Source organism: Synchiropus splendidus, chromosome 4 (assembly GCF_027744825.2).
Source record: "Synchiropus splendidus isolate RoL2022-P1 chromosome 4, RoL_Sspl_1.0, whole genome shotgun sequence".
In the NCBI taxonomy this organism is placed as follows: domain Eukaryota; kingdom Metazoa; phylum Chordata; class Actinopteri; order Syngnathiformes; family Callionymidae; genus Synchiropus; species Synchiropus splendidus.
In genome coordinates, this window is record NC_071337.1 from 19,939,954 (window position 1) to 19,966,712 (window position 26,759).

General features: G+C 40.9%; 1 protein-coding gene across 1 annotated transcript in view; it reads left to right on the plus strand.

Annotated features, from left to right (window-relative positions):
• The window catches only part of tmtc1 (transmembrane O-mannosyltransferase targeting cadherins 1), a 71,957-nt gene that overhangs the window by 18,646 nt on the left and 26,552 nt on the right, over positions 1-26,759 (plus strand). The window contains exons 3-6 of the mRNA XM_053862738.1: positions 1,163-1,236; positions 2,327-2,503; positions 22,871-22,952; positions 23,138-23,241. Coding sequence (XP_053718713.1) covers positions 1,163-1,236; positions 2,327-2,503; positions 22,871-22,952; positions 23,138-23,241 — 437 coding nt within the window. The remainder of the gene's footprint in view (positions 1-1,162; positions 1,237-2,326; positions 2,504-22,870; positions 22,953-23,137; positions 23,242-26,759) is intronic.

The window sequence follows — 26,759 nt, forward strand, 5'->3', positions numbered from 1 at the left end:
GCCTGTTGGCAGCACGCTCTTTATCAGAGTCTGCTGGACATGTTTACTGCTCCTCTGCCAGACCCACTGCGCCCTGCTGGACTCTAAACCCACCTGCTGGAACTGCAGCTGACACGCTGGATCAGCCTCATTGCGGGATTCCTACGCAGATTTACGACACATTATGTGTACTACAACAACCCAGTGTATTCTCCTCTTGCGTTTGCCTTCATTACTTCCTTAAATGTTCCAACTGTTCCTGCCCAACCATCCTCATATGGTTTTAATTGTCAGTGTGCTATGCTGATGCAGATAACACTGATATGAGTAGCTGTGGACGGATGAATTCTGCTGCTTGTTTTCTGACGCACAACAAAAACACATTTTGCGACAAGAAGTGATCGTAGTAGCTGATGTCAGGTGCAGCGTGACGTCTTTCATTGTTTTAAATTTTGATCGTCATGCATCCCTTTACTTTAGAACCCATCTTTTGCATTTGTCTAGATTTATGTGGCACATTTTTGAAATACTGAAATATAACAATTTCCCCCGGGGAAAATGAAACACTGCTATCCGGAATGATGTGTTTGTTTTATGGATTAAATCGTTCATAAACCGTTTCAGATGTCATTTACAGGGTATTTTAAAAAGCTCTCTTTACTCCGTTGGACAATAAAATCCATTCTGAACCTCACAGTTATATTCATTCCTTTACAAGCGCATAGATACAACTGATGAATCTGTTTTTTTCCTGGGCTGTCTGATCTGGCAAGAATGTCCCTCCGCTGCATCGAGAGGAGTTAGCTGAGGTGGCTGGGAAATCTTTTTAGGACGCTTCCTAGGTGTGTTTAACTGGTGCTGGTGGTGGGATTACGTCTCTTGGTTTCCCTTGGAAAGCATCTTTATTCCCCCAGAAGAGCAGGAAAAGCTTTTATCGTTGCAGTTTGACTTTCACACTTTAACGTCCTCCGCTTTTACAGGGAACATAAAAAGACTTCCTACTGGTTCTCCAATTGTTATTTTTCATCTACAATTACCATGTTTGAGCTGCTTCAAAAAAACATTTCCGTCGCTAAACTGTAGGTTCAGTTGAACAACTTTGTTTGAGTGAGACGTCAATGTGCATATCAAGTTCGCTGCAACATGCATTTTTAAATGGGGAATTCTTGTGTGTCTCTTGCAGGTGTCTGGAATTGTGGGCAGAGCTGATGTTTTGGCCTGTCTGCTGTTTTTGCTGACATTCCTCTCCTATATTAGGTAAGATGACATAACACTCCTCACAAACACTTTGATGGACAAGACTGTGCTACTTAGAGGAAGAAAAAGTCTTTTTTTTCCCTTTTTTTTGTTCTGTTGTTAAAAAAATATTTTCAAAAGGCTATAGAATTTGAAACTGCTTTTTGTCCCTTAATTTGTCTTTTTACATGTTTAGTGTTCATGTTGCATCTTGGCATGCACTGATACTGGATCAGCCTTGAGCACTCGTACTCATAGAATGGCCACTTTATGGCAGCGCACAATTTTTGAATGTCACTTTATGACAATTTTGTCAAATTTGTGTTTGTATAGCAGTGGAATTTGTGACCGTCCATGTACAAGAAAAGCATATTGAGGAATGTTGTTCAAATAACGATTTATATGTGAAAAAAAAACCTCAAAGTAACTATGTGTAATGGGGTAAAGTATTTAGTATCGGTGCATCATAGTGCAATGATCATAGTGGGCTTCACTCAAATTTTATTATTGTCATATATAATATTTTTTATGATAAGTAACAGAGGAATTAGCTGTACTGCATGCATATGCAGCACATAGGAGGATGTCCTGTTAGTTAAAAATGTGATATTCAAAAAAACACAATTATAACTAATATTTTAGTTGAGCTAAAAATTTGATACATGATAAATTATCATAATCATTAAAAATATTGTTACATTTTTTAATAATAGTAAACACATGGAAAATGTTACATTGTTTCTATGTAAATATTCACACAGAATTTCGTCCTTTTCAGAGATCAAATGTGAAAGAACTTGAACCCTTAAATTGGTTTCAGCTACATAAGTAATTTAATGTATTTTTGTTATCATATGTCAGGAGCACCTGAGGAGTATGTGGGGTGGACTGTGATCTCTTTATAGAATCAAAAGGCTACGATAAAAGAGCACTTGGATCAACCAAGACTGACGAAAACACTTAATTTCCATTTATTTAAAGCTTTCTTTTTCTAAATTCCTGCTCTAAACCAAAACTGCTTTGTTCTCTCCTTTGTAATTTACATGAAGATGTCAAATTCAGGCTTCAGGATTTGTGTGTGGTCTCAACAGGCTCTTCTCTTCCTCTCCAGGAGTGTAGGCGCTTGTGCCTCTGAGGATTCTCTTCCTCCCACAGTCTCTGCAGCGTCTCTACTAATCAGTTTGTTTCTGGGCACGTGCGCGATGCTGGTGAAGGAGACCGGAGTCACCGTGTTTGGAGTGTGTGTGCTGTACGACGCGCTGGTGCTCTGCCGCAAACCTCTCATCTAGTAAGAACACACACGTCGTCTTTTTGTCTCCTCGGATGGTGAAAATGTGCTCACGGAGCAGTTATGTGTGAAGTTGTTTATGTAAAGGTCATGTTAGAAATTAAATTCTCTGAAACATAAGAAAGTCTACAGAATATCTCTAGGCGTCACAAGCAAATCTGGTCACAGGAGTCAGATTACTTACGTGCAGTGTTGGAAAATACAGTCTGCAAAGTGTGTTGCTCACCTGTCTGAATTTTTGGCACAGCGGTGAGTCAAATAAAGCTAATTATAGTTGTGCCTCATTGAACAGCTTAATAGTTGATTCAGAGCGGGAGGGAGGTTTATGTTGTCCTCGCCAACTGACCATCCCTCATGTGGCTACTTGCGCAGCTGCTCTCAAATCATTATCCTTATGAGCCGCTCCATGTCCTACATTTGGCCGTCCTGCTGCGACGCTGATGCTGCTGCCGCTCGGTGCGTTGGAAAAAACCCTGCAGTGATAATGGAGGACAGATGTGCGGGGAGAGCGCTAAGCTCCGGATCGACTCTCTATCTCCGTACTGATAGTTTTAATGGACCGCATCAGAGCTGTGTGAGCTTCATCCAATCATTCGCACTTATTTGACACGGCAGCAGAATATTTTTTTAAAGACTGTCACTGCTGCAAGTATGATCCATCCCAGTCTGTCGGGGATAAATCACTACTCCTTCAGTGGCAGCACTGACTGATAATTAATTATTTGAGCTTGATCTCATTAAGAGAACGTTTTAAAGCACAGTCACACATGAGCGATGTCATTTGCTCTTCACATAAAGGAAGTAAAAGGACATTAATATTCATGTTCTCAAGCGGAGGAAGTGATTCTCGGCACTGAAAGCCATGAGAAAGTGCTGAAGTCATGTGATTTGACATCTGCAGATCATTGATCTTGAGACGCGATGAATTGAACCACATACATTCAAAGAGGAGTCAGGAACATTATCTGCCTTCTCAGGGGAACTCAGGTACAGTCTGGAGCGTTGACACAAATGTTTGTTTGTTCTGGCAGGAACAATGTCTATTTACTACGCTCAGTTCTGTTAAACATTTGGCTTTGTGAATGCTGCCAAACTGATTTTGGAACATTTTAAACTAAAGATTCTGAATCATAGTAAATAGAAATTGCGATTCTTGTGTGAATTGATTTTTTGGCACACTGCTGGTGGATATGCATTGATCATGGTGGGAAGGAGATGAGAGTTTCTCAATCTTGCGTTGTCACAGAACTCATCATTTTTCATCTGTCAAATCCCTTTTTTCAATCATATCTGAGAGGGAGTGCTGTCCTATATTTGTTGTGGATGGGAAGGTTTGTTAAGTTGACTTAATGTGCTCACATTTCTGGTCTGCACAGGAGTGTCACCAACACGCTTTAAATTTACACACAGTCTTACTAAATCACCTGCGGTCCATGATTCAAAAAGCTGTTTAAGTTAATGTGTAATATCATTTCACAACTGACGACACAACTTACACTCATAAGTTTTCGAACTCACCCACCCAAGAATCATTGTCCAAAGTAAGAAAATTGAGTCTGAGTCAGCAGTCAAATCCTGTGATTAAATGCTTCTTACACTGTAAATACAGATCATGAAAAGAATCATGGTCACTCAGGATGGATGTCAGCAGAGCCAATGCAGCTGGAAATGGTTCTTTAGTGGGTATAGACTTAGTTCTGAAATCAGCTACTGCATAGACACAGTCGCTCTAATGCAAGAGACATTATCAAATACATTTATCCACTTATCCAGTTGAGAACAGTGGAGCTAATGTGGTTGTCTTTTCTAACCTTATGTGCTCAGTGTGGGGATGAATTTATCATTTGGACCGGACTGTGTGTGGAACAGGAACGGTGGGACTTAAGTGTTATAGATGTGATTATTTTAGCACGACCTCGGCTTTTTAATTATGCATGCAGGGACCAGCTTTTTTTAGTAGGATCATGTCGACCTGGGGATTTTACTTGAGGACCAAATGCTGAGTTTGGAGCAGACTGTTCCAACTGACTAAATGAAATAATTGAAAACTAAGATCTAATGTGTGAATATCAGCATAAGAAATGCGCTGTGAAGTTTTACCTGTGTAGTACAAATTAATGCTGAAAGCGAACCTCAGATTGATGTGTAATCCAGTTTATCAGCCACACTTTCAAGTTGCTGCTTGTTTGATCTCAGATAAGCATTTTGGAAGCTGCTATTTTCCTGACAGCTTGAGAAAGTCTGCGAAGACTGTGTGAGTTTTTTTAAAATCTGAAACGAACCAGTCAGTAGAGTTGGTCTTAGCAGCTGCACCACTGTCCACACTGACCCAGAATTGTCCGACATGAGGTGTGTCACCGGGTACTAAGATGGATAACGTTGTTTGTGAACATTCAGGACCTGTCATGGCTCCACCGCTCTGTTGTCGAGTCTCATGTTTGTGTGGGGCTCATGCCAGACTCGTGTCCAGATGTTTTCAGAGTGTCCCTGCTGTGCACGCCAGCCTGGAATGTTCTGGAGCCAGTGGGCTGTGCAAGTCACACACACATAAACACTGTGTGTGTGGGGGAGGGGCTGTTGTGTGTTTGTCAGTTTAATCTGTATTGCGGGTTATTTTAGGCAAAAACGCCACCAGGGACTTGCAGTCACCTCGAGGAGGAGTAAACAGCCCCGGGCCAACTGACTCTGCTGCGTGTGAACCTGGAGACTGTTGCTCAATACAGCTGTTTCTGTGACATCATGACACCTGTCCTTGTGTACCTCATGTAGACTGAGGAAAAGCTGCACAATCTCATTATAGTCTTTTAATGCTCCCCATTAAGGTCAATTATATGCAACAATCCTGCATTTTCAGACCACATTTAAATCCAGAATGAGGTCACTGAATAAAACATGCAGCACTTCAGTTTGCTTAATTTTTTTGGTAAATAATTGAGTGTGAAATTTAGTGTTTCCATTTGGAAACATGGACATTTCATTACTTCACTTAAAGCCAAATACTTGTTGTCAGGTCAATTGGCTGGATTGGGTTTCTTAAAAGTATTTCAATGTGTGATATAGTGGGAAAAAGACTGAGGTTACACTGTCGAACAGTCTTGAAACAAATTAGAAATACCAGACAACCTTAACTTTGCTCTTCAGGTCCATCATGACAGGTCATGAGCCTATACCTCACAGAGGTCCTCTTCACTACCAGTGTACTTTTGAGTCACATTCAGGAAGTTCACTTACTGTAACCACCTTTAAGGCCCAAATCACAATTAAAATTGTGACCAAATACCTGCGATAAGGCTTCCTCAAGTCACCCGCATGCCTTTGGAGTCTTAAGCCAAGACCTTGATAATGGTCAGGGTCATGAACTTCACATTAGTTCAATGCAGCCCAGGACCTGTGTAGGACTTGACCTCCCCACCTGCAGCTCGGAAAACAGCAGCAGGCAGTGGTGGCTGATCAATTGGGATGCTAGGGCACACCTCTTGTTATCTGCATTATTTATTTTCTGTTTTGAGTGAGAGGGTGTTCGGAATGTGATATTACATGTACACGTGCCACTTGTGAAAAGTACCCCCAGACACCAAGTTTCATGACTTTATCGATTCATCCGCTTCTAATAACAGCTTATACTTGATTTATACACTGTTTTTAAAAAAAGTACTGTTTAACTGAGTGTTGCTATTCTGTTGTTTTTTTTGTTAAATTATATGTATTGAGATGTATGGCTCAGAAACTGCCACAGCCCAACCTAGATTTTTTTTTGGTCTGGTCGCCACAGACAGCAAGGTTTTGAAAAATGACAATCTTACACGGTGATAGCCATAAACCAACTCACTCCATGATAGCCTCTGTGTTGTACCGAAAAAGTAGAGTCACGTGAATGCCTCCTAATATTCCCATCTCGGACACTGAACCTGGTTTTCTGGGATGGCCGGCAGGCAGTAATTTAGCATTACACTGAAGTCATCTTTTCAGATTATGTTGTTTTTTTGGGTGGATTTGGCTTGTCTGTTTTTTGTTTACTGATCCTGCCAAGACTGTAAAGCAGAAGGAAACCAACTCTGGCTGTGCGACATGAAATTCTCAGAGGAGTTGTGGAATGTCTGCATGGCATGCTATAATAAAGAACCGCTGTTGTTCTTTTTTCTGGAATGCTAGCAATACTAAGAAGCACCCAATAAGCATGCAGATGTTTTATTTTCAACAGAATTAAATGAGTCTTGGGGTCTTTTAAAGAGCTTATGGGTGTTTGACCTTGCAATGGCATCACTGTGTGTGTGAGAGAAATGCCATGTAATGGTGATCCACCATGCTTCTCACGCCCACCCTCCTCACTGTGACCTGCATGGGTTCTACTGCTGGCTGGCGCCGACTCATCTTATTTATGTCTCCCCCAGATTAACGCTAACCTGTTTGATAACCCCTAATGCTTCAAAACACAGGGTGCAGCAGCAGTGGTGTGTCCAGAGGGCTGCGGAAGTGTGATAATGTCAGTGTGCAGCCGCCAGGCGACAAGAATGGAGGCATACAGATGTCTCTCTGCAGGATTTAAACCAGAGGCCTCCCTTTTTGGCTTCAGACTTAATTCCTGGTAAACAAACCGATTACTTTGTTTCTGGCTGCACTGTGGTCAGGTTGGAACTGTTGTGCTCCACATGTGTTTATATCCTGAATTCAATCAGCTGCTAGGTGGTCCGCTTCCTGAAAGGCAACATTACACACAAATACTCCTCCACAGGACATAACATTGGCTTTTGCTAACATCCTGGAGTCTTTATTAAATCCTGTTCTTTATTTAGCTAACCCTGACCGTAGCCTGGACTCTGCTTGATATTTCAATGTGTGGTTTCGGCCACTGAGCTGTGTAATATTTCCATTCCATGCACAACAGAAAAGCATTTAATATCAGCTCGACATTCTTTCAGTCGACTTTTTCTGAGGCTGTCATCATGCGAGTCATCATGGCAGTCAAGTCACTGCAACTCTTCATGTCAATGATTCTCTAAATGAAGTACCCCCTAATTCCCAACATTGTTTTTCTTGAGGAGAGTCATTCAGCTATTGGATGAGTTTTGCTGAGAAACATGTTCACGGGGTGATTGGGAGCCCCCAAACCTCCTGCAAAAACTGTTTCACGCTCCTGACAGGGCTCACTGCCAACCTGCAGCCATAACTGTTTTTGTACAGCTCCTAGTGATGATCCTGAACTACGGTCGTGCTGGAGGGTCAGGACCTGAGGAAAACCTCAGTGTATAAGATGGGAAGTGTGAGGAACTGTTAGTGATGTGAGCTACAGCCATACGCTAGTTCCACCTTGAATAAAAAGTGATCTGTTGAAGCCGACTTTCTGTTTGTCCTCTTCCAGAAATCTAAAAGCTATTTGTCATGTTTGAACACTTTGCCCAGTCAAAAATGGTAGGTGAATACCTCAGATGCTGTTTTGTTGCTTGTTTGTCAAACTCAAGACTCCTTTCACCAATTGCATCTTGGTATTTCATTCAAGTTTCCCTGGACTTAGAACATGATGCAGGTTCCTGCCTGTGTACATAGGGATTCTCCTTGGCTTGTTAGGATAAAATGAAGTCTTGAAATAATGGTGTTAGCGTGCTTGTGATAAAAGTTGCAAGGTTTAAAAGTCTGACTAGTCAAGACAAGATTGTAAGGGTAACGGTAAAGGGTCACGGTATATATATTTGAATAAATGCATGTGGTGACTGTGACTGTGCTGAACTGGACCAGAGTATTAAGTGTGTGTGACTGTGTGTGAATTAAGAGGCTGAGGAGCAGTGGAGGCCCAGCAGGCATCTCTTTCACTGTGTTTGGAATTCACATGCCAGATTATGACTCGATTAGTCAGATTAACCTCCTAAGCCTTGCACTTGAACTAACACACTTCTATTAACACTTAGCAAGAATCAGAAACGATTAAGACTTTCTACTACACAGGGACTTTTCCCTGGCAGGAATACTTCCCTTCTAATTCCTTGGTCTGATCATGAGCAACATCTTGGATGCTCCCCAGCACCTTGTCCTCAGCATACATTTCCACCGACCTGGAACTGACTGAAAAACACCATTCAGCTTAATATATGCACTAAACTCATTTTTAAAACCACCTGTGGCATAGTTGAGTTTGTTTTTGCCTGTTTATCCAAGGTTGGACCACATGGGGCGGTGGCTGAAGTTGAAGGACAGACTTCCCTCTCCCCTGAGATCTGCTTTGGCGGACTAGATCTCGATCAAGATTTGACTTGGATGTGACCTTAAACTCCTTTAAGGATCTCATTTCCAACTTGCGAAACACAGTTTCTGACTCACTGTGTTGCAAACATTCAAGCGGATTGTGTTGACCACCTTGTCATCCCTCCTTCTGATCTCTCCTTCAAAAATAATGTTGATTCCTTTTTTCCATTCGCTTCAATAACTTCCACAAAAGCAGGAAGCGAGAACTTGAAAACAACAACACAACACTCTTTCCAGGTGATTGAGTGAAGCAGCTTTGATGAATCTGCTGCATGTGGTTTTCGGATCTGCTCCCAGTGGAAGTGCTGCCAAACTCACGGCCGCATGCCCCGCCTCACTCTTTGGCATCCAAAGAAGATTAAACTGCAGCTGATTTAATTTGAGCTTTAATTAAACCCCAACAGCTCCCAGTGGATCCCTGGAACGGGCGCCGTCTTTGACTGGATTCCGTTGATTATTCTTGCCATAAAAGCGGAATTTAGATCTGGTGTGTAATTTGACCGATGGTGGCGGTCTCTCCTCCAGTTGTTTATAGGGATTAAACACGACACGTGGGTGAGCATTAATTGAAGATCTCTCTGGCAAGCCTGTCTGGAGGTGTTAGCTCTGCTCTGTTAAGTGTGTGAGGATTACAGAGTGGCAGAGCTTCAGGAGACAGAGAGGGAAAGAAACCAGATTTCTTTTTAATCACTTGTGAAACAGTGTCCACTTTGGTTTAGTGGACAATTACAAGATAGCCGTCTTCTAAATGACTCCAGCTCTTTTCCTCTCGACCCCTGTGTAGTCTGGGAACAGTAACTCAGATTTCCAACTCGCAATCCTGTTTGGAATAATCATTAAACTCATTGCTGAATATATATGTATATATATATATATATATTGCACAACAGATAAAGGACACGACACCAAAGGGAACTTCTGCTGCGAGATACAAACACACTCAACATTATTACCTTTGACAGATGAAGTGGTTGATCATTTGTGAAGGTGTTTTGTTCTGAGTGAATCTCTTTTTGACTACATCATGGGAATTATCAAATAAAATTATAAAAAACTGCTGGGCTGATGAAACCCTATGAAGCAGTGTCCTGTTTTCAGTGACAGCAGGTGGCGCTTTTTATTTGAAAGGAATCTTTGATTTTTTTGTGCCAAAGAAAGCTTCATCAACCCCTCACTAAAGAAACTACCAAGGATTTTTTTTACATGTACTTTAAAACTTTTATTTTACATTGAATGGCTTTAATGAGTTTTTTCATTCATTCATAATTATGCTACTAAATGGGTTGTGAAGAAAAGCTAAGTGTCTTCTAATTTGTGGAGTCTTTTAAAAGTTAATGGGATCTCGGTTTAACAATGGCATTAAGTTGTCTAATGAAGGCGCAGATTGTCCCATACAGAATGTTGTGTTACATTAAATTGTCCTTCATTCTCACATATCTACGTATATCTTATCATAATGGAACCAAAGTAGGACACCGTCCAATTTGAATATGTTTTAACTAGTGACGGCTCAATACCACTTTTTCCCATCCAATACGATGCCTTCTACTTGTCACTTAAAAAGTTAGTGTTTAGCATTTGCCCTAAGGTATTTTTCCCAGCATAGAGGATGTCTCCAATCGAAGTGGGGCAGCGATGTGTTGGAATTTGACGACGGGGAACACAAAAGCAGAGTGCATTGTACTGTACATTCCTCATGGTCTCCCTTAAGTTCCGATCTTAAAAGATGGAGTCCTACTGCACTGATGGTGAGGGAGCACCGACATTGGCGGGCCCTGCTTTCACTACAGTACATTAAAAGAATAGAAATTTAAAAAAATGAAATCTCCCTGATTTTGAGATTTTCCCAGCGTGGGAGGAATCATGATGTTTATAGCTATGAAATGTTTATGGATAGTTTATTCAGATCGTAAACTTGTAAACGTGTTGTCACTCAGGTTGATTGCACTCTTGGACCTGGTCTTGACTCAGTCTTGTGAGTTTGAGAGCAAATGTTCCTGGAATTTATTTTGTACTTTCTTGTGTAAAGTCATTGAAAGTTATCTCTGCTCATCCAACTATAGATGGTGAGGTTAGCTGCCTGAATAAGCCGCAGCCTTGCCTGTCTCCTCCATCACCCACACATTCACCTGTCATCCTCCCCGAGTCAGTCCTAGTGATTTCCTCTGACAGAGAGCCGCGTGTCTGTGTGCTCACCAGCAGTGCGGCGCAGGAAAAATTGACTGGTGCGACGCATGATTTTCAATTCATGAGGCTTTAATTTTACATGAGGTAGAAGGCAAAAAGGCAAAAACATGTAAACGTCGAGCTGTGATTGAAACAATGTAAAGATCTTGTACACGAGTGTCGAACAATAGCGAATGCAGGTGTTGAGAAATGTTGGGCGGAGTGCTTGTCATTAAGGAAATGATGTGGAACAAATCCACTGTGTGGAGTCAGGAGTGCGCTGCAGAGTAGTGTGCTGTTGTTGATCATGAAGAAGAGACATAACGTCTGCATTGGATGACGCCTAGTCAGCAATCGTTGGGCCTCTATGAGAACCAGGCCACCAGCATTTTTAGAAAGTGTTTTCTGTACTGCACCAAGGAGTGTGTTGGTCTTTCACCTGCTCAGATGATGCATAAAGAATCCCGGCTTTGGATGTCCATAATGTAAAATGAACTCAGTCCAAAATAACAAGCAATTCTCATTGTGAGTGCAGACAGAATTAGCGTTAAATTAATTTTCTGAAACTTACTACGGTTAACCAATTAAAATAGGCGCATGTGATGTGGACTCTTCTAAAAGCATCCAGAAAGCAAAAATTGAGGATGGTGAACAAACGTTTGCATCAGCGACTGTGTTCCCCCCAGAGTCTTCATACAAGTGATAAAATAAGACCGAGGCCACTGAAGAGAGCGGAGCTTGACCTCACGTGGTCTCCTATGTAACAAGCCTCCCTGTCAGCTTTGCTTTGCTCACAGCTGGGAAAAAGTTCTAATTGGCAGAAACACACACACACTTTCCTTTTTGTTCACTTTACTTGCCCGGAGGAACTGTCCCGGCTGATTGGAGTTGTTTCCAGTTGGTCCAGATGCTGTGGGAGTGCGTGGTTCTAATGATGAAGGCAAAACTGTGACAAGGCATCAAAAGAGGCTGTGATCTCACTGTGTGTGTGTGTGTGTGTGTGTGTGTGTGTGTGTGTGTGTGTGTGTGTGTGTGTGTGTGTGTGTGTGTGTGTGTGTGTGTGTGTGTGTGTGTGTGTGTGTGTGTGTGTGTGTGTGTGTAAAACTATATTGGTGTTTGAATGTCTATGGAGGGTTACAAGTTCTCTGAGATCAGAATTCTTTGAAAAGTTCATTTTTGTTCTGAACTGATCTCTCTGAAACTCCAGCAGTATAAACTCAGAGAAGACTGTTGGAAAAGAGGTATGAGCTGTTTTAGTCAGCATCTGTGTGAGACTGCGAGTCATTCTTGAGTCCACTTTTACCCAACCCGAGAGACTGCGTCAACCTAAAACATGTGACATTGTTGTTTTTGAATAAATAAATGAAATGTCATTTGAATTCAGTACCTAGGTGTGACTACAAATAATCGTCTGGTCATACATAAATACAAAAGTTTGAGGGGATTAGAGGAATCTTTGCAGTATGGTGAAATCCAAGAGAAACTCCGTAGCGCTTCCTGCTGGTGTCTCCAAATAAAAGGGCTTTAGAATTTTGTCATCTGGGGATTTTCTGCACTGAATATCTTGGCAATTCATCACATTCCTGTGGAAGCACTTCAGTCAGGGTGCAAGTTGTGGAGCAGCCGACAGACGCTGGTAATGTAGAAGGACATCTGAATTGTCTCAGGACATAACAACAAACAAGATCTCCCGTGGAGGATAAAAGCAAGACAATAACAAAGTGTTTTCGCTGACAAAGATTGGCATTTTGAATCACGGCACGATTGTTGCCGGTATGTGACTTGAATGCAAACACGTATGAGCAGTTCTATCAAGGCAAATAGATTTTCTGGAAAAGAGGATTTTCATGTTTCACGTTTGTTCACACGGAACATTTGTTTACATGGATTCCCTTCTGCCTGTGAAATATAAGCCGAAGCCTTTGTTTCACCGGGATTCATGATTGCTCTATCGGGATGCACGCAAGTCAAATATTTGCCTGCGCTGAATATCTATTTGCGACTTCCTGAGCAAATCCCACAGGTGACATCCTTAAATGGCGCCATGTAAATGTACATTGTTGATATGTAAATGTGTTCATTCCGAGCCAGAACAAGTTCTCTCTACCCAAAGTCAAGTACACGTGAGGGTAAGGAAGGCAGGCGCAAAAATTTGGAAGTCAAAGCAGCTTCTAATGGTGTCTGTTGCAAATGTCCCTTACATGCTGGCTGTTGAAAGAGGTACATCCTGGATGCCCACAGTTCTGCCGTCACTGCTACGATGTGCCAACCTGCCAGGCAACAGCATTGCTGTTATTCATATCACCTGATAAATGCACCTCCTCCAGAGGCATGCGTGAGCCTGGCTATTGCAGTTTGTCAAGCAATGCGTGGTAATGACCTTTTATGTGATACTCTATCCTCTTTTGTTATATACTTACTTTTCCTTAACACTGACACAGGGGCCACATTTGGCTCTCTGTCTGTGTTATGTGGCTCTCATATGATCCGAGTCAAACTGAGCTTGTACAAACGTTTTGACAGTTTCAAGTTTAGGTGGTGAATTATACACGGTACATCTTTTTTTCTGATTCACATTTTTCATTTTAGAATTGTTTAATATTTTTGTTTATTTATTCACTGTGCAAAACTACAGTATTTGAGCCTAGGGCTGGTTGTTGTTTTTTGCTTTGTTTTGTGCAAGCGTGTAGTTCCAGGCATTTTCTTCCACTAAGAGAATAATTACAGAAGTTGACTTGCTTTATACAGCACATTTACAGTCATGCTTAATTAATACTGAATATCCTCATTTTTAGAAAATATCAAATTATCCTATTTTCCCCTTAATGGTGTTATTTTCTGGTAGTTTGATAATTACTTGTAATTACATGCAAATAAACCAATTTTATGACACGTTTTTCCTGCAATAGCATGTGACGTGGCTGACCTGGAAAAGCATTTGTCTATCCACTTTTGTCTTAATTTGGCCATACCACAATCAATAACTAAATTACTTTGATGTTTTCAGCATACGTAAATGACTCATTGTGCTATCATATTTAGATTAGATTAGATTATGTAAAGGTTGTTTCTGTCCTTTTAATGGAGATTAATGAGTTGAGCTGATATAAGCGTGGTTTTAATCAGGTGTCTTGGCTCAGTGGAGCTTCACCCAGATGTTCTAAATGATCTACAGGTAACATAGTGGTTAGTTTCTTCTGCATTCTGATTTATATCCCTTGACATTCATCTCCTTTGAACTTCACAGATGATACACAAGTTCCTGCTTAGTATTCCCTAATAATCTTAATTTCTCTTCAAAAGCCTCCACTAGAATATAAGACACTATCTTAAACAGAACACACAATATACATAAATACATGAATTTGGTACCCGGTGAACACAATTTGACATTACAAGGTCCCATGCTGACGAAAAAGGGGATGAAAACCACAGTGTTGCTACGCTGCTGTACCTTTTAAGAATGTTATCCAGCTATAAATTAGACATTTCATATTAAGTGTATTTATTTCACTGTTGTGTTGGTGTTTATGGACACGTGAAAGCCAGCAGAGTGGGGGTAAACAATCCAAATAACTAATAAATCCCAAAGGATTAGCTTTTTCCCGCAGCTTTATGAAAAGAAATCCTGTAACCTTAAAATATGAAAAAATAATTCAGACTATTAATACTGATATTTTCTGTCTGTCTGTGAAGGACCAATCATTTTTAGAAACTGAGTGTAGTTTGTGTAACATATTAACAATTAACATGAACTCATGTTATATTTGCAATGATTTTTAAATCAAATTAGTCATTTGTGCTGGGTTCATATTGTCATGCGGATTTAAGAGAAAAAATAAATTTGATGCCCTTGGTCATGGAAGTCTGAAATTTAGGTCTAGAAAAACTATGTATTGTTGCTCCTTGCGTTGTGGTTTGGTGGTGAAAGGTGGACTTACTGTTATGTACAGACGCATTCAGAATTTTATCCCCCATCATTGAATTGTATCATAGTATCGAATTCCATTTTTTGGTTCCCAGCTGTGACATATGTATGTGACAGTTTTTCGGAAAAGGTTAAACAACATGCTCTTGTGGGTTAGTACTATAATTAGCTTACTTCCAACACCTGTTGTGGTTTGAACGCCATCCCAGGCGCAACTCCCATAATACTTGTTCTTGACATTTCTATTTGTTTATGTATGTGTGTGCATGCTTGTGCATCCTGGCCCATTAATTCTATCTGCGACAGCTCTCTGTGGACTTGTAGACAGGCTAATGAAGGCCTGCGCTCATTGCTGGCTTGCAGCAGTGGTTAGCCGCGCTGGAAATAGCCACCGTAGCATTAGTATGCTAATGGAGTCAGCGGGAGCAGTGGCCTGCTGATTCACCTGCACTATATTCTCCTGCAATGAATGTGCTGTAAAAGCTATTTAATGTGTATCGATGGTGATCAGTCATTACGGGGGATTTGGACCGGCGCCTAATGAGGGGCCACAGGAGTGCACTGATTGTTGATGTGGAGACTTTGCACATCGATTACCGTCGCCCCGGCAGCTGTTATCCTGCCATCCTTCACTTCCATGACTTCAAATGTAAATGCAAATACTCAGTGGGATGCAGGTATGGCATGATGCTGGCTGAAGTTTGCTTCTGTGAGTTTTTCCATTGTTCCGTTTTGCTGTTGCCACTTAGGAACGACCTTACTCATGGGGTGTGTGATATTTTGAGTCACCATAGTAATAGTCAAGAAGTGTTTAGAAAGAAAGTATTGATGTCATTTTTTTTTCTAGAGTTTAGTAATTTGCATGATTTTACAGACTTGACTTGGTTGTCATTTTGTAGCACCAACCTATGTTCAATTTTATCAGTTCATGGAAAGTATTTCATAGTCATAGTATATCTATATATGTATATATCTGTCTATCTATCTGTCTATCTATCTGTCTGTCTGTCTGTCTGTCTGTCTGTCTGTCTGTCTGTCTGTCTGTCTGTCTGTCTGTCTGTCTGTCTGTCTGTCTGTCTGTCTGTCTGTCTGTCTGTCTGTCTGTCTGTCTATCTATCTATCTATCTATCTATCTATCTATCTATCTATCTATCTATCTATCTATCTATCTATCTATCTATCTATCTATCTATCTATCTATCTATCTATCTATCTATCTGTCTGTCTGTCTGTCTGTCTGTCTGTCTGTCTGTCTGTCTGTCTGTCTGTCTGTCTGTCTGTCTGTCCCTCTCTCTCTCTCTCTCTCTCTCTCTCTCTCTCTCTCTCTCTCTATATATATATATATATATATATATATATATATATATATAGAGAGAGAGAGAGAGAGAGAGAGAGAGAGTATAATATATATATATATATATATATATATATATATATGGTCCAAAAATGATTATATTTTGAAATACTGGATTCCAACTTTCTGAAAACGGTTTTGTCTCTGTTTCGTCTGTCCCCCTGAAGGTCGACATTTTGCAACAATAGCAATTGACTGCAGTGTAATGCTTATTTGCCAACTGCTGTTGACTTTATTGGAAATATAAACTTATAATGTGCCACTAATGATTGTGTGAACAATGATCAAGCTTCTACATTGTGCACATAGCAGTTGACAAGAGTGCTCTACAGGGAATCAGTCAAAGCACAAGGTTAATATTTGCCTAAATTTTTTTTTTTCTTTTTCAAACCAGAAGCAAACTAGAACTTGATCTCAGATTTCTCTACATCTTGCCAGAGCATTACATTAGCATCTGTAAATGACTCCTGAAATACCAGTTTTTGGACACCTGCCAGGAAAAATATCTGATCAGAAAAGCTGTGTGTCTTTGACTTTTGATACTTTCTTAAGCAACACATCTTCATAGCGGTAATATAGGCTTTTTTTTACACAAGGTAGCCCAAACGTAAAACTTACTGTACAGAAGGGAAATGCATGCGTCATCGTCAGCCTACTTTTCTGTCACCTTAATTTATAGTTTTCAGAATGGATAAAACTTTGGACAAAGGTCTGATTTAGAAGTGTTGCTGAAGTGTTTTTCACTCCCAGATAAGTCGTTGAGTTGACAAGTGTCAACGTCGGGGTGGTTGAGTTTATGACATTCATCAGTGAGGTTATTGAGCAGAGCAAGAGGGAGCGATGAAGCACGACTTTGACATCTGAGATCTGTCGACCCGAACACTCCTTTGGTGTTTTATCACCTAACTCCCATCGTTCCATTTGGTTGCGTTACTTCTCCCTGTCCTTCCGTCATTCATTATTCACCAGCTGCCCACTGCCTTGCACGTTATCGTGTCTCACTCTTCTGTTGCTGATTTCACTGACATCCTCTCTGCACGTCTCCCTAAAATTTTAAGTTTTCCTGCTGGCTCAGGAGCTGGACACAATAATGAGCACATCAGGGAAAATCGAGAGGCGTTTGTTTCTTTTCTGGAGAGACTGACGGAGGGAGCATAGTGAGCCTGAGACTGTGAGCTGCTCCTCCTACGTCTGAGCTCAGAGGCTTCTCTCGTTACTCATTAGAACAATCCTCGACTGCATCCCTTCATCTCTTGATGTGCTCCCAGCAGCCATAGTCTGTTGCTGTGCCTGAACATTACACAGCGTAATGCTTCTCAAACACACACACACACGGGCAGGCACTCACACTTGCACCATGTGTGAAAACTGGATACAGCGATGAATTGCCCGCAAGAAAACAATTCATAAAAACAAACCTGCAAAGTGCCAAGCACCACAGTCTATTTGGAAGCGCTACAACAAATAAGCCGAAGAAAGGGCCACTAAACAGAACAGTTAACATTCAAATCGAGAAAACTACTCGAGGCGAAATCTCTCCTCTGAAAACCAAATCATAATCTGCTCAATACTAAATTACTTAACTCTTCATCGTGTCATGAAACACAACTGTAAAATACTTGATACTCGTGTGTACGTGTGAACTATACTTGTGGGTACCAATTCTTGAAAACACACCTACTTGTAGGGACCTATTGCCAGTTCCCACTAGTTGAGGATTATTATATAAAAAAAAACTGTCATTATAATTGAATTTAAGTTTGGTTTAGATCCTGGTTTAGGTTATCCATATGTTTTGGGGCTGCGGAAACAAAAAAAAAAAATGGAAATAAGAGGACCCCACAAACATACTGTGATATAACAAACACATGTGTGTGTGAGTTTGTGTGCGTGCATGTGTATTTTATTAATTGCCTGCAGGTTCCCTGGAGGATCACACACACACAGCATCTGTCCTGTAGTTTTTGACTGAAGTCAGTGAGCCGAGGCTTCACTCCTTGCTCACTGTAGTAAACCTGACCTGATTTGATGCTGATGATACGGTTTTTAGAGTATTGTGTTCTAGAGTAAGGCTCCCAGACTGGTGGTTATGATGCAGAGTATAGAGAATTGGGGCAATAGATTTTAGAGGGATTAAAAAGCACAAGTTGAACAACAACAATAGCCGAGTGTATAAGATTCAGGTCACTTGTGAGCTCTCAATTTCAAATATGAAAACGCTTTTGACTCTCATTTCTGCACCTTCATGTTAGGTTGGGGAACGCTCAGAATTTTGGTGTTTTTTAATTTATATCCAACTGTGTTTGAAATGTTATATAACACATTTTTTAACTGCAAAGAAAGCTTAAGCTATAATCAAACTGTACTTTAATATTGGAGGAAACTGTATGAAATTCACATATTTTCCTAAATGATTCTCTTCTGATTACTAACTGTGTTAGGATAGAATAGAATGTTGGGACATTCAAATAGCAGTAATTGGTACAATATTTTATAAACATCTTAATATTTGCTGTTAATATAGAGAAATTACAAGTTGCGTAACCACATTTGCCGCTAACAGATGAAATGCTGTTTTCTGCTAAACCAAAGTAATTTGTAAAAAAGCGAATAAGAAAACAGTTCAGTTATTTAAACATCTATCTATGCAAGACCTTTCTTTTTTTTGTCTGTTTCATTTTCATCTTTATCATTTCACTGACCTTTGCGCAGTGTCCTTCAAGGGCAATTCATCTCCCAATCCATCTTTCCTGACTCACTCATATGTTGCAAATGCTGGGTTTGTTTTGAGTCCAGGATGCTCTGGTGAAGTCATTTGTCCACCATTTGCCAGCCCACCCAAGCAAGAGCTCTGAATATGTTCGTCTGTCACCAAGCAAGCAGGCGGACAGGGCAGCGCACTTCTTCTGGATTGAACTGACGAGCAAGTGGTCCATTATCATCTTGAAAGACACACAAATGTGTAAATGATTTGCTCTTGAATGCTCGGACTAACGTGGGTATGCTGCTATGGTGTATGGTTCAGAAGTAGAGTTGGAGGTGCTCAGGTTTTCATTATGAGTAATGATGTAATGATAATCTAATTTTTCACCCTCTGTCTAATCAGGTCGCTTCTGTTGCAAGTTTTCCTTTATTAATAATTTCCACCAACTGTGAAACTTCTGGGTGTCGCAATCCTACTGCAACCTTGACGACGACTTGGTTAGCACAGTGACTTTGCTCCTCATGCAGCACGACGTGTGCAGCGTGTGTTAGTTCTACACGTTATCAGGTGTTAAGTATGTATCTGTGACTTGCCTCAAACACATTCAGCCATGATGTTGTGCCGCGTATGTAGCTGCAAGTGATACTTTCGTTGCTTTTTGTCTCCTTGTTCAGTGTTATTCAAAGCTACTGACTGCATTAAAAGTGGTCTTTCACACTACTAGATGAGCAATAGAAATCCCAGGCACGCTCACCTGACATTCAGTATTACTCGCCAGGTTGAGGTCTGAGCTTGACATTTATTTTTAATTCATGACATTGGCTCTGTCTGACCCTGAAACACATTTCTCCGGACTTATTTTCAGGTTGTGGGGCCACACTCAGTTTGTATTAATGTCTTTTATTGTCATTATGTGTGTTATTGATGAATTTTCCATCACCAAATAGAATTTATTAAAAAATAAAATAAATTAAAAACGATTCTTTTGCACAAATAGACCTACAGTAGATACACATGCCGCTACTTGTATAGCATATAGCACATATTACATGGTCAGAAGTATGTGAATTAAATAATTTTCTGTTTTAAACCATTTGCCTCTGTCCTTGATTGTTTAGCCTGTTTCTGTGTTTTCACTCAAATGTCTGTCATTTTATCTCAAAAAGAAATTCATATTCAGTATTGAATGGCGCACATATAATTATTTCTTTTACTTTTATTTTTTAATATGTGAAATCTATTTGAATATATATATATAATGTATTGGATAGTATATATAATGCTGTGCCTCTTTTTGGTGGGGAAGCAAGATCACCCCCAATATTTTACTTTTCTAAGCTAATATTTGTATTTTGTGTCTGCTGCCATGTAAAAACTGAAAAATTCTCCACAGACTCACAAACCAATGCTGCATAACAAAATACAAGGCACTTGACATTATTGTCATGCTTCCACAACCCCAGACACAATCATCCCAAACTAAATTTCCGTCTTTGCTGCCTCCTCCAAACACATACCTCCTCCCTCCATTCATCGTCCACTGTTGCCTTGGTCACAGTTGTCGTGGCAAATTAGCATCCTGTTATTCAGACTCTCTGCTGAGTCGTTCCCATGCTCCTTAGAGGACAAGTTCAGGCACTGAACTAAATAAATGGCAACACATCTGTAAGCCCCTTGACCAGCCTCCCTGACACTGATTCTCTTCATCTACAAGTGTGAAATCCAATCTCCTCTGTTTTCTGCTTGCTAATTGTCCTTGTTGGTCTCACCTCATTGGTTGGGCTGTGAGACATTGGTGGAGACATATTCATGGCGAGAATAGTCCGGACTACTCGTCGATCTAATATTGTATTGGTATTGCCTCAAATACAAATGTTTTTGATGGTTCCGATCCATCCAACGGAGACTTCCTATCCACGAGCCTCTCACCAGTCTGCTGCTCTGCAAGTTACTGCAAACTGTGGAATGGATTTCCCGCCTTTTAGCATGTGAGCATGCTGATCTGGGGGCTGAAATGTATTTCACAAATATGTCTATTCTGTGGAATTATTTCGCTGTCAAGGTGGGCACTAGCTACGATATACGTGAGTCAGTTGGAACTGAAAATAAATTTTGTTTTTACTCGGCTGATGCATGCGGGAGAGCGAGCTGGACGAAGGAGGCTCGTTCAGCGCGTTTAGATCACGTCGGCGGTTGTAGCTTCTCAAACGCAGTGTCATCACTACAATTAAATATTTGTGGTTGGATGTCAGAGGCCTGCCCCATGTCACTTATTTACACCTGTGTGTAAACCTGGTTTTTTTTTTATATTTTGAATAAAAGCCACCGGAAAATTCTTAATTTTGGGATGTTACAGCTGGATTAAGTGAAGTTTTCAGGATAGGATTTTTGTTTTTTTAATACTTCCTTTTCATTTCTTGTACTGACCTCATGTTACCTTTTCTAAGTCACTATCAACAATAATGGTGATAAAGAGAGCAAACACAGCTCTGTCATCGGATTGCAATAACATGGCAAAGTTTACTGCCCAAGCTAGATATAGCAGTGAACATGTCAGGGCACCAAGGGTGTGGCTGTGACAGCTAAATTCAAGACCAGCAAGGGAAATGACCTGGATGGCGTCATGGCTCTGCAATGGCCATTGGATGTGGTGTAGCGCAAGTAAACTGTGGCTGAGATGCGGAGACATCCTGCTTTTGACAAGTTGTTTGGGCCACGTCTGTGTATTTGCCACGCACCTGTGGTGACTCGGATCAATGACACTGGTGGGTGGGCATGGTTGTCTGCCCAACTTGTGCCCAACCCCGGACCAGCACCTGCAAAAGGACATGCACAGTCCTTTTTGTGTTTGCTGTTGCTTCCCAAACCAAACCAGCTTTAGGTTATTGGAGTCAAGTCAAATTTCTGCAAACACATCTGGTGGTGTTATTTGTTGGTTTCAATTAGCACCAGAATTTTAAAGCGGTTGTTGATTCACTCATCAGATGATTTTTAACCAGCTGATATCCAACTTCTGCGCGACAGAAGTGTGTAATCGGCAGCTAATTGTCTGCCTCACCGTGATGAACACAGATTCTTTCTCCCTATTATCACTATTATCACACCATCTCTCAGTCATGCCAACATCAGCAGACAGCCAAAACCCAGTCAAAGACAAATGGAGAGGGGAGGGAGCGTGAGCTGAAGCAGACTGAGAGAGTATGTCGAGAATTCCTGTGAGATTCCTTCACTGAAATACGTCTTTGAAGGTTCTGAGTATGTCAAAGTGATGGATTCTTCTGGTGTTTGCTGCATTCTGGAGTTTGCTGTTAATAGAGTGTTGGGTCCGGTGGAGGTAGGAAGGTCACACGGCGTTGCCTGAAGCTTGATCGATATCTTAATAAGCGGGAGTACGGTGACCTCCAAGACCACATGTGAAAGTCATGTTAAATAATGGATGCTGAGTGATGACAGCTGAAAAAAATGGGAATGTTAATATTTAATGCTCTGACAACAATCCTTGAGTAATATTTCAAATACTGTACTGGAACAATGTATCAAGGCAGTGAAGAGGATGGGTTTGTGCTGTTGGTAAATGGAATCAGGGTTTTTTTTTCCCAGCATCGAGGTTATCTCTGACCAGTAGGTGGAGGGCAGCCATGTTTTTCACGACGGAGAACAGAAAAGCATGATACATTCACAGTCCGACCTTAAGAGGCATAGTCCTACTCTATTGACGGTGAGGAAGCACTGACATTACATTTTGACGAAAAAAATTGAGAATTCCTCCTAAACTGTGATTCACCCAAATGTTTCTTTCTTTTTTTCAACTTTTAAATGGAAGCTAATTTTAACAAGGACTTTGGCGGTCATTTCCCGTGGAAACTGGTGAATCACTCTCTGTGAGAAGGTTCAGACCTTGATGGTTGCAAAACCTCCAGAATAAGACTGTGACCACTCGATCAACACATTTTTTTTTTTTTACCTCTGTCTCCTTAGTCATCTGTCTGGATCCAAACTCCGCCACCTTCTCCACATCTGCAGCCCCTTCATCAAACGCGCCAGCGTCATCTCTGTATATGTAAGTATTAGTGTCCTGGAGCTTCAAAAACTGCCTGTGTCAGTAATACAAGTCATCAACAGTGAGTCAGAATGCTACACTGGACTTTTCAGTTTTTAATTAGCGTGAGTCACTTTCAGGTAACACATTGTGAGTGGATGGCCAAGCAAGTAAGACCTTTGGTGCTTACGTGTCTTGTCTTGTAGGTCTTCATCATCATGTCTGTCCGGCTGCATCTGATGGGAGGATCAATGCCGCTCTTCTCTGAGCAGGATAATCCCGCCTCCTTCTCACCACACCTTCTCACCAGGTTGGAACACAAAGAACGTATTCACACGTATTTCAACACACTGTGGTGATTATCTATAATCACACAAGCAAATACTTGTCCACATCCATTTACCATCGGGACCACTTACTGAACCAAAAATGTGTGTAGAAGATTTATAAATAAATCCTCACTGGCTGATTTGTGGTCAACTGCAGACACTAAAAAAATCGACACCTTTGCGTCTTCCAGTCTGGCAAAGTTTGCCTATGCATGTAATTGCACGCAGTTCAGCATGTAGAGGAGAAAATGCACATTAATCCACCACACACTGTCTGAAGATCCTTGCACACACCATGGAAATTATTGGGATAAGTCAACTAGGTCAACAGCTGTGTGTGTGTGTGTGTGTGTTTAAGTGAGCACTAGTGAGGCCCAATTTAGGGGAAAACACATCCTTGTGGGGCCCTTATGCCTCTGTGGGGCGTTTTTGCCGGACCCCACAAGGTCAGGCCTCAGTTTGAGGATGAAGACTTCAAAACAAGAAGGTCATTATAATTATGTTTATAATTATTAGTATTAGTAGTAGTAGTAATAGTATAATTAAGTACGAAGTTTATGCAAGTCCAAGTTTATGCCCCAGGTCTGCTCGAGTAACCTCTTTCTGCTGTGCTACGGATATGCTGTAGTAAAGATGGATGGTCTGCTGTTATCAGTTTCATAATGCCAATGTAATTCATTTTTCATGACATTGTGCGCGTGAGGTTAAAGGATTGGAATAAACGCAAAAATCCAGTTCGATATCTCTGTAGCTCTTCCCACAGTAGCTGCTCGCCCTTTCCTGGATTATGCACTGATGTCTTGTCTCGTGGCTCTGTTAAAGATGTGAATGCATGAGAGCCGTGTGACTCTCTGAGGTGTCGACTTCCTCAGGGAGTTTTTACCACTGTTCTTGTACACAGCCAGCAACACTGAGGATCCTGGAGGACCAGGTGCTTTCTGGCAGACCGTTGGATTTTGTTATTGTTGTTATTTAATATCTCTGAAAAAGACGTCTCCTGATGGTGAAAAACTTCTTTAATATGAGGTGCTCCCCCCAATTTTTTAAATAAATATAGCACAACCTATATTCTACTGAAACTCAACGTCATAAACAGTTGTGCTTCTCCATCAATTCCCTGCATAAGAAGATACGTCACTTGAGTATTTATTGGAATGTGAGTGAACCATGTTCCTCTGTAAGTAATATAGTTTCTGAAGAAAGGCTTAATTTGACCCAAGTTGTTCATATTCATGTTTCCGGACGTCAGGAAGTAAAATGCATTCCTGTAATGTGGAAAGGATCAAGGGATTGATGTTGCACACAAACCCCACTGCCGAGCCAATTGACTTGATGTAAAGACTTCTCCACCTTTTTTGGGGGAAGATAAGGAAGAGCGTTATGGGTTTTCATATAGACTCCACTACGGAAACTTTTTGTATATAAATTAATATAATACATTAGCATCTCAGCAGAAACTCAGTGCTCCTCAAATCATTGTTTTGGAGTTACTGAGCTGCTACATAGGTTTGTGAGATTAGATTTCAAACAAAACAAAACACACACACACACATAATAGGCCCCTTAAAGAAATAAACGTGTTCTAAACAAATGACTGAACTTAGTAATACAAGTTTAATTTGTTCCATTTGTAGCTGAAAACGATTACTACTTTGAGAGAGCGCAGTGACTATAAATGAGTTTGTTGGTAAGTCAAGCAGAACACCTTTGTGTTTGTTCTTCAAAAAAAAAGACAGCGAGTGTGTTATTTTTGTAATTGGATTGGACTCTCAAAGCGTTTTGAAATAAACCCACATGCAGGAACAATTAATGAAGCAGTAATTAAAACACCAATAGAAGTATCCAGACTGTAAACACAGTAAATCCTGAAGGCTTTTACTCTCTGCAGCATTATCTGTTGAACACACACACACGCCCACACGTACATACAAGCACACACAGATGATTAGACTGTGTGTTTTTCTGTATCTGTAGCCAGAGTGAGAAGTCCGGGGGTGGGTTCAGACAGCAGGGGGACCTGTGTGTCCTCTCACAATGTTTGTGGTGTTCAGTGAGACGATGTATAATCTGTCATTAGCTCAGCCGCCTGCACTCGCGGTGACGAATGTCTCCTCTCCTCATCAGCCGCGGGGGAAATTTATAGCCGATTCTCATATCGCTCACACCGGCCGGCGCTCCCGTCTTCATCTTGTGCTCTCATTACTTCTGCTCCCTGGTGTTTGGACAGGGCTCCAGACATCACTACATGTCCATCTGTCCGTCTGGCTCTCAGTCGGTCTGTCCTTGTGTTAGGCTGCCTACCTACCTTGGTCATTTCCAGAGGCTTTTATGATGATTTAGATGGTATGAAACTGAGTCCTGGAGCTCTTGTGTCCATGGCTTTGATTTAGCGAGATTTTGAAGTCTGAGCATCCCCACTCTGTTGAGATTGGTCTGAGGTTCGAACCTTTCCTTGTTTACTCTTGTCACAACTGTAGCTAAATTTAATAATATGGATTTATTTATTATTATTTACATATCCACATCAGGGCATGTTTCATATATGAAAATATCCAGTTCAATATCATAGTTTCCAATATCAATAGACTTGAATGTTCGCCATCATTGATCTGTGATACTGTATCAATCAGAAGTCCAGTATGTCAATATTTCTTAAATAAATATTCTGATATGTTTGTGTTTTTGAGCACATTGAAAGTTCTGAACAAGATTCGTTTGAGATTTTTTCATACATATTGTGATGTATCATATCGTCTCTCCCGTATGGAGTTGCGTATTGCAATGCCACAATCCTGCCTATATACATCCCTAGTTTTCATCAATAGCTGCTGTTCTTTAGCTTCATGATAATATTATGAGGTACTGTAGCATATTTATGTATTCTGCCTTCTTGCTGGGCGGCTGCAACAGTGATGATCCATCATCTCTGCCTCCCTGACTCGCTCTCCTATTTGTCATTGACCTGTTGTGTTTACATCTGAGATGAGTTCATTTATAGACTCTTACATGTCTCCGTCTTGTCCTTGTGCCTTTTGTTGGGTTGGTGACAGGTAACATGATGAATGGATGATCCTCATATTTGCCAATATTAGGATTCCACTGAGGAGGGAACAACTCAGATGATGTTGCTTTTGAAACATCTGGACATGAATCCAGTCCATTTGGGAACCAACCAACAAGTCACAGCTGGTCTCCGATACTGTTATACTTCAAAAATACTTCACACAAAAGACAAATACTTCCAAATCTCTCAGCCAAATTCAAGCTTGTGGTTTATCCACTGACGTGTGCTTCTTTTGCTGCTCACTCTACTTTCACCGCGTTATTGTCGAGTCTCCTCTCTGTTGGTTTGTGAAAAAAAGGATTCAAACTCATTCCCAGACTCATCAGATGATGGCAGGTGGAGAACGTTGGGCTGCATGTTTGATGATCCGTCACATTCAGCACCACGTGTGGGAGTGTGCGGGCTGACCTATGTCAATCACTTTAATGGAGTGTT